Source organism: Homarus americanus, unplaced genomic scaffold, assembly GCF_018991925.1.
Source record: "Homarus americanus isolate GMGI-L3 unplaced genomic scaffold, GMGI_Hamer_2.0 scaffold5589, whole genome shotgun sequence".
NCBI classification, from domain to species: domain Eukaryota; kingdom Metazoa; phylum Arthropoda; class Malacostraca; order Decapoda; family Nephropidae; genus Homarus; species Homarus americanus.
The window spans coordinates 1,232,243-1,247,142 of record NW_024736650.1 but is presented as its reverse complement, the minus strand read 5'-3'; the positions used below and the strand labels follow the sequence as shown (position 1 = coordinate 1,247,142).

The 14,900-nt window shown below is 35.6% G+C and overlaps 1 protein-coding gene across 1 annotated transcript in view; it reads right to left on the bottom strand.

The window, feature by feature from the left end:
* The window catches only part of LOC121872220, a 157,568-nt gene that overhangs the window by 70,933 nt on the left and 71,735 nt on the right, over nt 1-14,900 (bottom strand). The window contains exon 7 of the mRNA XM_042374887.1: nt 10,133-10,284. Within this exon, the coding sequence (XP_042230821.1) occupies nt 10,133-10,284 (152 nt within the window). The remainder of the gene's footprint in view (nt 1-10,132; nt 10,285-14,900) is intronic.

Here is a 14,900-nt window from a genome sequence, read left to right as displayed (position 1 = left end):
GGATGAAATACAGTCTCTCCTCGACTTACGACGGGGTTCCGGACCTACGACTAGGTCGTCGAATTGGTCGTAAGTTGAAAAGGCGAAAATAATACATAGAAAATCTAAAATGGGTGTCTCTTTTTCTTCTCAGCACCACGAAAACTCACTTTTCGCTTGCCAGCCATTTTAAAGGGAATTACAAACAAAAATTTGGTCAGTACACAGCGCAATCACTAACGATGGGACTCGAAAATACGTAATGTGAAAAATATTTTATATGACTGCGGCGGTCGCATGTCCGGGTGGTCTTAAGTCGAGTTGGTCGTAAGTCGAGGAGTACCTGTAATGCATAATTCCAAAAAATTACCCCAAAACACAGAAACTCTCCATTTTCTTTTCTTTAGGTTTGCCATATCTGAACATTAAAAAAAGAGGACGTTCCCAAAGACATCCTGCCTGCCCCCCACACGGTTAACGTCCTAGTCACGTTCTTGGAAATGTGACGTTAACCGAAATGGACGTTGTCCGGTCATCACATAAACTTTGTATTTATACTTACATGTATGTGGAATGCTATATACGTACATATACACTTTTACTCTTAAATCACTACTGTAATGCGATACAGGTGATTAATTTTTATCTCTTGTGCAAAATACATGACGTTTATATTAAAATTATTCACTGTTTTACAAGGATTCCAGCAACGCCGAGCAGATGGGGGAGAGGGTGGGAGTGAGCGAGGGGGCGTGGGGGGAGGGGAGGTAGTACGTTTGACAGTTGGTACAGGCCCAGGTCTAACGTGTGTATATTTATCAGTTCTTAAGTGACTAAGTTTCTCTCCTATAAAAAGCCAGTGAAATGACCTGGGTGAATATAATTTACATTGCTGGGATTTTTGTAAGATACTGATTAATTTGAATATAAACATGCTATAATTTGCACTAAACATAAAAATTTTAGTACCGTAATCAAATTAGTACATGTACACTCCAGCTTTGCACTAAGGTCATTTATTTCTTTTGCGTTTCTTTTAGTATGGTGTGTGCATGTAAATGGATGAAAATAAATGAAGAGATTTATGTAAATCTACCCAAAAATACAGTTGAAAAACTTTATATGATAAAATGTACACTAATTCTGTGTCATTACTAAGGAATAACGAAGTCTCTGGTGCACTCTAAGATTGAGAGAAAACGGAGGACTCAGGCGTCCTGAAGCGAGAGAAAATGGACTCCTATGATGGGGGACACAAGCACTCACACATGCCACTCATACTGACAGACTTGACACTCACTTACTTGACAAGTTTTACCAACCATTAGTTGTGTACGTTATCTAGTGAATTTAGTCAATATTGTACAGTACAAGTACACTGCACTACAGTGGTCCCTCGGTTAACAATGGAACAAACCTGTGCTGTACATGTACTAAATGATTATGGGACTAAAATTGTTATGTCTATTGCAAATATAGTTTGTTTATACAGGTATTCTAATAAATCACTATCTTACAAGAATCCCAGCAACGTAAGTTATATTCACCCAGGTCGTTTGGGTGGTAAATTATGAGAAGAGCTTAGTCACTCTTAAGGAATGATAAATAAACACGCAGGCCTTCAGCGCCAACTGTCAAATCATATCGCCTCACCTCCCGCTCCACTCCCCCCCACGCTCCCTCGCATGGGGGGTTTTAGGCCTTAAGTTTTCATATAATATCTCAGACAGTAGGAGAATATAATTTGCATTGTTGAAATCCTTGCAAGACAGAGATTAATTTGAATATAAACATCATATATTTTGCTCAAGAGATAAAAGTTGTAGTACATCAGTGTACAATACTGTAGTACGTTTTATAAGTTTTTCAACTGTATTTTTGGGTAGATTTACATAAATTTCTTCATTTATTTTCATCCATTTACATGCACACACCATACTAAAAGAAACGTAAAAGAAATAAATGATCTTAGTGCAAAGCTGGAGTGCACATGTACTAATTTGATTACGGTACTAAAATTGTTATGTCTAGTGCGAATTATAGGTTGTTTATATTTAAATTAATCAACATCTTACAAGAATCCCAGCAATGTAAATTATATTCACCCAGGTCATTTCACTGGCTTTTTATAAGAGAGAAGCTTAGTCACTTAAGAACTGATAAATATACACGCATTAGACCTGAGCCTGTGCCAACTGTCAAACCGCTCCCCTCCCCCCACGCCCCTTCGCTCCCTACTCCCCTCTCCCCCATTTGCCCAGCGTTGCGGGAATCCTTGTAAAACAGTGAATAATTTTAATATAAATGTCATGTTTTAGCACAAGAGATAAAAATTAATCACCTATATCACATTACAGTAGTGATTTAAGAGTAAAAGTGTATATGTACGTATATAATATTCCACATACACGTAAGTATAAATACAAAGTTTATGTGATTATCGGACAATGTCCATTTCGGTTAACGTCACGTTCCAAGAACGTATCTAGGACGTTAACCGGCGCAAGACTGTGTATGTATGTATGTATGTATATATATATATATATATATATATATATATATATATATATATATATATATATATATATATATATATATATATATATATATATATATATATATATATATATATATATATATATATATATATATATATATATATATATATATATATATATATATATATATATATATATATATATATATATATATATATATATATATATATATATATATATATATATATATATATATATATATATATATATATATATATATATATATATATATATATATATATATATATATATATATATATATATATATATATATATATATATATATATATATATATATATTATTATCTCTAAGCGGTTTCACTTAACGCGCTTTTATCATATACGGTGCTCGCCAGAGCTGAACTTTCACTTAACACGGATTTTTTCCACATATACGAGGTGAGTGTCCGGCTCGAGACGCTATTTTTAGATTTGCCCCACCCTGCCTGACTGCCTGTTTTAGCTCATAAAATTCATACAAATTACCCGGCCAGAATATAATTTACATTGCTGGAATTCTTATAATTTGGTGATCATTTTGAATATAAACATCATATTTTTGCATTAGACATACAAATTTTAGATAAAAATTTTTCTCTGGGTAACTATGTTATCTTTTGTGCAAAATATATGACATTTATATTCAAAATATTCCTGGTCTTACAAGGAATCCAGCAATGTCAATTATATTATCCTAACTTTAGTTTGAGGTATTATTTATTAAAATTTAGTGGTTATCCCACACATCTCCTTGGGACGGTTGGTGGGGGGTGGGGGGGAGGGAGGGACCGACCGACCATCTGTTACCCCGTGAAGAATTATTATTATTTTTTTATTAACTGAAGATATTTGTTTTAGCTCATAAAATTCATACAAATTACCCGGTCTGAATATAATTTACATTGCTGGAATTCTTATAATTTGATGATCATTTTGAATATAAACATCATATTTTTGCATTAGACATACAAATTTTAGATAAAAATTGTTCTCAAATTAACTATGTTATCTTTTGTGCAAAATATATGACATTTATATTCAAAATATTCCTGGTCTTACAAGGAATCCAGCAATGTCAATTATATTATCCTAACTTCAATCTGAGGTATTATTTAATACTAAATGTTAAAAACCATGGAAGGGAGGATTGGTGGGGGGTGGGGGGGAGGGTTGGGACTGACCGCGTGGTTGGAAGAGGGGGGGAGGCAAGGTGGGGTACTTTGATTGACAGAGAGTGTTGTGAAGATTATTTTTTTTTTTATTAACTGAAGATATTTGTTTTAGCTCATAAAATTCATACAAATTACCCGGTCAGAATATAATTTACATTGCTGGAATTCTTATAATTTGGTGATCATTTTGAATATAAACATCATATTTTTGCATTAGACATACAAATTTTAGATAAAAATTTTTCTCAAATTAACTATGTTATCTTTTGTGCAAAATATATGACATTTATATTCAAAATATTCCTGGTCTTACAAGGAATCCAGCAATGTCAATTATATTATCCTAACTTTAATCTGAGGTATTATTTAATACTAAATGTTAAAAACCCTGGAAGGGAGGATTGGTGGGGGGTGGGGGGAGGGTTGGGACTGACCATGCGGTTGGAAGAGGGGGGGAGGCAAGGTGGGGTACTTTGATTGACAGATAGTGTTGTGAAGATTATTTTTTTTTTTATTAACTGAAGATATTTGTTTTAGCTCATAAAATTCATACAAATTACCCGGTCAGAATATAATTTACATTGCTGGAATTCTTATAATTTGGTGATCATTTTGAATATAAACATCATATATTTTTCATTAAACATACAAATTTTAGATAAAAATTTTTCTCTAGGTAACTATGTTATCTTTTGTGCAAAATATATGACATTTATATTCAAAATATTCCTGGTCTTACAAGGAATCCAGCAATGTCAATTGTATTATCCTAACTTTAGTTTGAGGTATTATTTATTAAAATTTAGTGGTTTTCCCCCAAAAATTTCTCTGAGACTGAAGAGCCAGCGACTGTAGTGTGAGAGAGGGAGGGAGTTGAGTCCATTATTTGAATGGACATTAACTTGGCGACTGTATTTCTCTTAAGTATTAATTGTGTGCATGTACCATCATAAAATTAAGATGTTATTTTTACTACAACATAGGTATGTGCCTTCAAAAAGTGGAGTTTGGGGGTCAGGCCGGTTTCCATTGGAATTAATCCCATATGTTCTGTTGTTCACTTAACGCGGATTTCACTTAACGCGGGACCCTCTGGGTTCAATTGACCGCGTTAAGTGGGGTACAACTGTGTGTGTGTGTGTGTGTATATATATATATATATATATATATATATATATATATATATATATATATATATATATATATATATATATATATATATATATATATATATATATATATATATATATATATATATATATATATATATATATATATATATATATATATACACACACAGTCGACCCTCATTAATTCGGACTAATAGGGGGGGAAGGGTGTCCGTTTTAGCCGATTGTCCGAATTAACTGATTTAGGGGTTAATATTGCATTATATTTCAAAGTCATTGTTTTCGTCACGATTTTATCCCACTTTCCACTGTAATACGTACGTAATTTCAGCAAAAATATTAAATTTCCGTGAATGTATTATATCAAGCACAGTATGAATAGAATATCATCGTAATATAACAATATTTTAACCGAAAACTATTAAAAAAATGAATAACATCTCAAGAACATCGGAAGCTTAGGTAAAGTCTGTTGTTTTCGTCATGTATTTTATCCTATTTTACATTGAAATACATCACGTTTCAGCAAAACTACTATTTATTTCCGAGAATATATTCATTCAGGCGCAGTTTAGGTAAAAATATACGTGTGATGTAACAGTTTTTAACTGAAAACGATTCGAAAAACACGTACCCTCTAGCCCTGTTCAAGGAGAGGACTGGGAGAAGCTGTTTGGTGCTGCAGACGATGACAAGGAAAATTATTTGGATGGATTTTAATGAAAATATTCAAAAATATGGTATCGGAGTATTTATTCAAGTCAATTAGGATAGAATATTATTGTAATACAACAGTTTTTTAACTGAAAACCAATCAAAAAGCGATTATGGTAACATCTTTTGAACGAAAGAAAGCGAAAGTCATTGTTTTCGTCACGATTTTATCCTACTTTCCACTGTAATACGTACGTCATTTCAGCAAAAATATTACATTTCCGTGAATGCATTATATCAAGCACAGTATGAATAGAATAACATTGTAATATAACAGTATTTTAACCAAAAACTATTAAAAAACGAGTAACTTCTCTTGAACATCGGAAGGTTAGGTAAAGTCTGTTGTTTTCGTCATGTATTTTATCCTATTTTACATTAAAATACATCACGTTTCAGCAAAACTACTATTTATTTCCAAGAATATATTCATTCAGGCACAGTTAAGGGAAAATATACATGTGATGTAACAGTTTTTTAACTGAAAACGATTCGAAAAACATGTGTACCGTCTAGCTCAGGGGTGGGCAAGATACAGCCCGCGGGCCAAATGTGGCCCGCCAGTTTATTTCGGTGGCCCGCCAATGCATGTGGATAAAGATATATATATATATAAAAAAAAAAAAATTAAATCTTAGAAAGGATCATTATTATGTGAGAGTTGGCCACCCTGTTGTGAATACTTCAAATATGGTTAACTATAAGGATTAGGATTTGGGATTAGGCAAATGGAGGTCAGTGAACCCTTACCCGAGAGACCCATAATTCTTGACCATTTGACCAGGACGGCCACGCCCACGCCTCAATATTGTTTCCCACGCTGACCTCACCGTCCAGCACCAATACTAGAAAAGCTCAGTCTCCTCTCTGCTTCTCACTTAAGAGGACATTAGTGTGGTTTTGCTGAATTTGTACTTATGTGTTGTTGCCCCAACCCATAATTTTAAAGTGGAAATGAGTGAATCTAAGAAGAGGAAAGTTGAAGCAGAGCATCGAACATTCAACAAGGAATGGACTTCTAATTATTTTTTTACCAACGTGGATGAAAAAGCAGAGTGTTTAATTTGCAGAGAAAGTGTGGCAATGCTAAAGAATTACAACTTAAAGCGCCACTTTGAGACCAAGCACTCCAGTAAATATGAAAAATTTTCTGATGAACAAAAGAGGAAGAAAGCTAACTAGATGGTTGTTCAATTACAACAACAGAAAAATATTTTCAGAAAACAATTTGCATCCAAGGATGATATTACAAAAGTGAGTTATGTGATTGCTCACAAGATTGCCAAAAACAGCAAGCCATTCTCTGAAGGAGAATTTATAAAGGAATGTATGATTGATTCTGCCTCTATTTTATGTCCAGACAAGAAAAACCAGTTTGAGAATGTATGTTTGTCAAGGCGAACAATTGTAAGACGAGTTGAGAACATTGCTGAGAACATGTATCTGCAGTTTAAAGAGAAAGTAAGGACTTTTGAATACTATTCACTGGCACTTGATGAAAGCTGTGATGTCAGAGACACAGCACAGTTGTGAATTTTCATTCGAGGCATCACCAAATATTTTGAGATCACAGAAGAAATGGTATCAATGCAGTCACTGAAAGGAACAACAACTGGAGAAGATTTATTGGAGGCAGTAAATAATTGTCTTTTGAAATTAGGAGTAGAATGGAACAAACTGGTAAATGTGACCACCGATGGAGGGCCAAATCTGACAGGTAAAAATGTTGGATTGCTAAAAAGAATTCAAGATCAAGTCAGAGAAACAAATGCAGAACAAAATATTGTCTTTTTGCACTGCATTATTCATCAAGAAGTCCTTTGTAAGAGTGTTTTAAATTTAAGCCATGTCGTTGACACAGTTGTGAAAGTGGTTAATTACATTCGAGCAAGAGGATTAAATCACAGGCAGTTTATAACCCTGCTTGAAGACTTGGAATCTGATCATACGGATGTTCTGTATCACACAAATGTGAGGTGGCTTAGTTTGGGAAAAATCCTGAAAAGAGTTTGGGAATTGAAAGAAGAGATTGGCTTATTTTTGGACATGAAACAGAATGCTATAGATTTCCCACAGTTGAATGATGAGAAATGGCTCTCTGATTTTGCATTTGCTGTTGATATCATGGGTCATATGAATGACCTGAATTCAAAGCTACAAGGGAAGGGGGCTTTTGCACATGATTTGTACAGCAGTGTCAAAGCTTTCATGAAGAAATTACTTCTTTTGTCTCGTCAGATTACGAACAAACAATTTGCTCACTTTGCAACCTTACAACAGATTGAAGTTTGTGATCAAAATGTACAGAAGTACTCATTGCAGCTACTTGACTTGCATGCCGAATTTTCATGCAGATTCCATGATTTCAAATTAATTGAAAATGACCTGTTTTTGGTGTCTTCTCCCTTCTCATTTGATGTTGACAAAGCCCCAGTTGACCTACAACTCGAGCTTATTGACATGCAATGTGATCCTTTGCTTTCTGAGCAGATGAAAACAGTGACTCTTCCCAAATTCTATGCCTCTCTTAATGACTGTGCATTTCCAAAACTAAAGGCTCATGCTCAAACAATGCTTGTGCTGTTTGGATCTACATACATATGTGAGCAGACATTTTCGATAATGAAGCTGAATAAATCAATACTTAGATCTGCAATGGCTGATGATCACCTTGAACAAGTACTTTTCATTGCAACAACGGAGGCAACACCTGACTTCAATGGTCTGGTCAGCAATCATCAGCGCTGTCATTCGTCCCACTGAGTAAGTTAAATATTCTTATCAAGATACTAAACAATTTCAGAATATAATATGACATATGAACATACTTTAAAATATTTTAATAAATTACATATTGGTGCTTTGACTTGCTTTTTCCTTATTTTCAACCATTAAAACTTAATTATATTATCCTTAATTTATGAAGATGCAACAATAAATATTAAACTGTATTAAATACATTTTTCAAGCAGTCTGCAGCAGTGACATCATAGATCAGCCCATCAGGAACAGCTACAATTTGACATGACTCCACCCAACCACCACCTCCCTAGGGAAGCCAGACGAAGCAGGATAGCTGTGATCAGACCTGACCAACTCAACCCTACCACCACCTCCCTAGGGAAGAGTAAAGACAACGTCTCAAGAGATTAATTATTTCAACTTATAATATCGATTCTCTTATGTTACGACAGTTACGTTAATGCACTTAAAATACCAAATTTACTGCACCATAACTCTATATTATTATTAGTAGTATTAATATTGGTATTTGTATTAGCATTATTATCAATAATAAAAGATACAAGCTAAGAAGTGACGTATTTATTTCCCCAAAATATCTATGTATGCTACTTAATATTTTACTTACATCCTATATATATAAATACAGGGCTTTATTTTGTGCAAATACAATGCATTTGCATCTATATTAAGTCTCTGGCCCGCGGCGTGTCCCAAAATTCATGAAGTGGCCCGCCAGTCAAAATAATTGCCCACCCCTGGTCTAGCTGATACACAACAGCTGGTGGTGCGTCATGCGCTGTTGTAAACAATAAGAGGTTGAAGTAGATTACCGGGTATTATATTAAGTGTGAAATATCGAAAAGGTTTTTATTACCGGTATTTTTTGTAGATCAATGAGAACTGTGATACCGTATATGATATGATAAGTTAGCCTGTGCTAAGAACTTCAACATAGACTACTGAAAACATGTTGTAAGGTAATTTAGCCTATTGTAAGTTGGTGAGCTTCATTTGCTGAAGGAACTGCACAACTTTTCATTACTAATTGGTACATATTTTACATTTCCATTGTTTACTGGCAGTAAATGGTAAATATTTTTCATGTCTGAAGCTAAAAGTTGCATCCCCCCCCACACTAGTGGTGGAGATGTTACATTTAACCAAAAAGACGCTGGTGTTTTATCCCAGCAGTGGGTGGACCAGCATTTTAGCTTAAGGTCCGCGTAGCTAATATTCCTACAAATCTAAAAAAAAATCAGATTTTGTCCGAATTATCAGAAATCCGGATTAAAGGGGTGCGAATTAACGAGGGTCGACTGTATATATATATATATATATATATATATATATATATATATATATATATATATGGATATATATATATATATATATATATATATATATATATATATATATATATATATATATATATATATATATATATATATATATATATATATATATATATATATATATATATATATATATATATATTCAAACCTAGGTTGGTTGGATATATGAGCAATGGGGGCTGGGTGTAAATGGGACTGCCCAGTATGGGCCAATAGGCCCGCTGGAGTTTCCTCCATTCTTATGTTCTTATGTAATATGTACTGTATGTAAGTTAGTACTGCCTTTGAAAGAGCCACACTACCATTTGAGCTGCAGTACACACATGTTTAAAGAAACATCAATGACAGACAGAAATCTTCTATTATCATCAGCCTTCAAAGACTCAGGCTGCCAATAAGTTATTATTCAATAAAATCCTATTTGAATAACATTGTTATATTTTCCTAAAAAGCTAAACCACCTGCAAAACATAAAATACTACCTTTGAAACACCATGCTGATGAGTCTTGACAGTTAAATCTATTTTGCCTTTTACACCAAACTTAGGTGACCACATATTTTCTTCTATGTCCTGGATCTTGACAATCTCTCCATTCCACTGATTCCTCCGCTGTCCTCTTTCTTGATCTTTGCCTGTGAAATAAGTCTTATAAGCTTTTTCCAGTAAACAAATCATCATCATCATTACTGTTATGCAGACTTTTCATAAAACATATTTAGAGGAAATATTATATTTAATTTAGTTAAACTTAGTGTGGCTGTATCCTGTCAAAGACAAACAAACACTATCTCCCAATGTATAGTGCATAGATTTATATCATGGATTTGTATGGAAAATACTAATTTATAAAATATATTGTTTTAAATAAAATGTTCTTATAGAAAATATTAGTACTTAACCTACCATCAGTGTCTTGTTTGGCTTGGTATTGCTCTGAAAGCATTCTCACCAAGATTTTTGGGTTTCTTTCACAATACAGGTACGCCACCGAATTTCCGGTACCCTTGGTTCCAAAGCCTTGCTTGACCAACCGAGGCCACGTAATAATAATTCAACAATACACCTCTGACCCACTAATTATACACCTCCTGTGTCTCTAAAGCACCATGGACTGGTAGAAACTTAAATTAAACAAATGGTAAATGTAAATTAAATGGGAAAAAGCCATAATTTTGGACAACATATTACTGTACACACTTTGTACTCAAATGTACTACACTAAAGGACTAAATTTTTATCTCTTGTGCAAACCATATGATGTTTACATGTATACTCAAATTAATTACTATCTTACAAGGATTCCAGCAATGCAAGTTATATTCTGTTAGATCTAGTCAGCGACATTTTATAAGAAAAAAACTTTAAGCCTAAAAGCCACCTTCACCCTGGCTGGGAGGAGGACCGAGGGCGAGGTGAGGTGTTGAGGAAGCCGGCGGCAAAGGTTGCGAAGGTGACCAAGTTGTATTTATTTAGCCATGATGTAGAGGGAGTTTAAGTTTTTCGCTTATAAAATGACACTCAATTGATTTGGCAAAATATAACTTACAATGCTGGAGTTCTTGTAAGATAGTGATTAATTTGAGTTTAAACATCCCATAGTTTGCACTAGACATAAAATTTTTCATAATTATTTAGTATATTTGAGTACAGTACAGTTATTTCTTTTACTGTTTTCACTATATTTATTTTGGTTGGTGTGTGCATGTAAATGAGTAAAAATAAATGAAGAAAGTTATGTATATCTACCCAAAATTACATGCTGAAACACTTCGACTTAAATGTACTACACTAAAGGACTAAAATTTTTATCTCTTGTGCAAACTATATTATGTTTATACTCAAATTAATCACTATCTTGCAAGGATTCCAGCAATGCAAGTTATATTCTGCTAAGTCTAGTCTGACATTTTATAAGATAAAAACTTTAAGCCTATAACTACCTTCACCCTAGCCGGAGGGGACGGAGGGAAGCTAAGTGCCCTCTCGTAATTTTGTCCGGACTAAAGGAGATGCCGGACCATCAGTTCCCGGAAAATCGGTGGTGTACCCGTATCTTTGTTACATTGCCTTCTTTGTGCCAGACTAGCATAAAGTAAGAAATGCAAGTACAGTACAGTAATATCACTGTCAGAAGGAATCCCTCAAACCCAGAACTCTCCGATAGCCGGAATTTAAATTTTTCGGAAAATCGTTCCAAAAGCCGGAATTTTCCGGAAAATTACGGCTTTGGGAACGATTTTCCCAAGGGCACATTTTCCGGAAAATTTCAAGAGAGTTATTCCGATACCCGGAAAATTCCGGGGATGGGGGAGTTTTTTCCGGGTATGAGAGATGAAAATCAGGCGCATTAATTCTGAGAAAAATTTTCCGTTACCCGGAAAATTCTGGGGATGAAGGATATTTTTCCAGGTTCGAAAGATGATGTAATGGGTAATGTCTGGAACTTCCAAGAACATTTTTCCATTATCCGGAAAATTCCGGGGAGGAGGGATTCTTTGGGGCATTGAGAGAGTCGTCTCGTTACCCGGATATCTCTCATTCCCGGAAGTGCTCTACACCAATTGTTCCGGCTAACGGGGATATCACTGTACTACAGTAAAGACCCATCAACTCGGAACAGAACCCCAAGATTCTCTGGACACCTTTCTACATCTCGGACAGTATCCAAAGAGAACGGGCACGCTCAGACAACTACAAATTTCTCTGAAGGTTTTAGAAGCTTCCCAAAGATACTTGAAAGTTCCTGAGGCCCAATGTACAGTAAGTATGTATGCATGCATGTGCATGTGTGCGTGCGTGCATACGTATGAATAAATGTATGTATATATGTAGAGTTGCCTGCACTCCTGAGTTTATCATTTAGCATTTCCATTCCTCTCTCCCTAAGGTGTGAAACCTGAACTCTGAAGTGTGAATTGGAAGGAGTCACTAGAGAGTGTGAGTGTGTCGGGTAGGTGTCTTTCTGGAATGGGAGACAGGGAACTGGGGGCGAGGACAGAAAGTGTAAATCAGTTGAGAGAGATTCAATGCAGAATAATGCTTTGACAATATCGATAGGGTTTCCTCAGCTGAGACCAATCATCTAGCATATAGCCAGATGAAACTACTAAATTACATTAGGATAAGAGGGGGATAATTTCATGTAGTAAGTAAGGTGTTTCTCTGCATAAAGGGTCAGTTAAGAACAAATGTATATGTTTGAAACTATATCGTGTAGAAGCAGCGAAGTTTAGTTTAACCCCTTGACTACGAGATGGAACTTCCCCAGCCAGAATAAAACAGGAAAGAAGACATTGTAGTTAAGTGTTAATTAGCAATAAAAAAAATCAGGAAGTGGGCACCACATACTTATTGTAATACAAACTTGATGTGAACAAAAATAGGTCAGTTGGCAGCTGTCCGGTATAGAATCAGTAAACCACATACCGTATATCTCGGCCTACAAGGCGACGGGGTGTATAAGACGGCCCCCAAAATGTCCATTTAAAAAGTAGCTTTTGAGCCCTATTTGCTGTATAAGACCGGTACCCCAAATGTGACACTTACCATTGGGAGCTTACTGACCCAGTAGTCCTTTACCAACCATCCCATTGACCAGTGCTGTTTACACATCCTTGGTTTTTTAAAATAGGGCCAATTCACTTCAAGTAATGGCATCAAATGTTAGAGGTTGGTGTAGTGTAAACACTAGTGACTCACTTAAAAGTCTGTTATTTAACTAGAACTAATGTCGGTGTAGAATACAATTGTTTCATTTACTTGAAATGGATTTACCAATTTATTTGTTTATTTATTTATTTATAACATACTGTAATATATTAAACACGCTGCAAGTATTTTCTTTAATTTATAAGCTTGCTTCAACCAGCTACAGTATTCTAATTCAATAGTGTTTCATTAGGATTTGAGTGAAAAAGATTACTGTTCATACTTACTACATACATATATTACACAAAGTTAAATTAACAGACTTTTAAGTGAGTCACTATATATATACAGTTAACCCTCACTTTACGCGGTTAATGTAACCCGCAGGGTCCCGCGTAAAGTGAAAAACGCGTAAAGTGAATAACATAACATATGGGATTAATTGAAATAGAGTCCGGGCCGACCCCCAAACTCCACTTTTTGACGACACACAACTATGTTGTAGTAAAAATTTTATCTTAACTTTATGATGGTATGAAAAAACAAGTAATATAGAAGAGGTTAGGTTAGGAAAAATAAAGGTTAACATAGGAAAAATAAAGGTTAGGTTAGAAAAACTAAAAGTTATGTGTAACACTTAAGTTAGTAGAAGAGATGGGTCGGCATACGGGGATGGAGGCTGGTTCCGAGGCAGAGGGCAGATTACTGGCCCTCAGGTGAATCACCATTACTAGGTGAATCACCAGCACTGTCACTTACAGTTGTCAGGGCTTCCCTGACAAATCCCTCAAAGTCATCTTCACTGTCACTATCACTGGCTTGGGCTGGCTGTGGTGGGTTGCGGGCGAAGAACTCGGTTATACTTTTTTGACGGCTGGTGTTTATGTTGTCTTGATACACCGTGATGTACGGCTCCGTAGCCTGCACCAGCCGGGTATGGAAGACTTCATAGCGGTCATCGTCATTGTCGCGGGAAAGGAAGGACTTCATTTTCTCTGCACACTCCATGGCACCCTTAATATCACTATGAGTTAAACTGTGTTCTTCGGAGAATGACGCACCTTCTTCCTCCTCTTCACTGACGTGATCTTCTTCCAACATCTCGTCGGCAGTCACTTCAGGATCTCTGATCACCTCCAGGATGTCGTCGTTGCTGTTCTCGGAGAAGCCTGGAACTGTAACAGTCTGCGCAGCTTCTCTGGCAAGGTCCACTGCTACTGCAACAGTCTGAACCTCACCAGTCACAGATTGACTCTTCCTCTCACCTGGTATTCCATGCAACACATGTCTCAATGCGTGACGAATTGTAGCAATAGACAGCTGATCCCATGACTCCACCAAGAAGTCCACAGCTTTCTTGATGTTAAATACTCTCCAGAATTGTTTGAACAGTATTTTTTGCTGTGCCAACTGTTGATCCTCATCTTCTTCGCTCTTGCTATCGGTGGTGGTGTCACTCAGGTTACGCAACTCTTCCCTGGTGTTGGTGGAGTCGTTCAGGAGTTTGAATTTTTTTGTTGAGAATGCAGCTTTTACATTACAGATTAACTCTTGGTCCATGGGCTGTAATATAGACGTAGTGTTGGGAGGAAGGAAGACC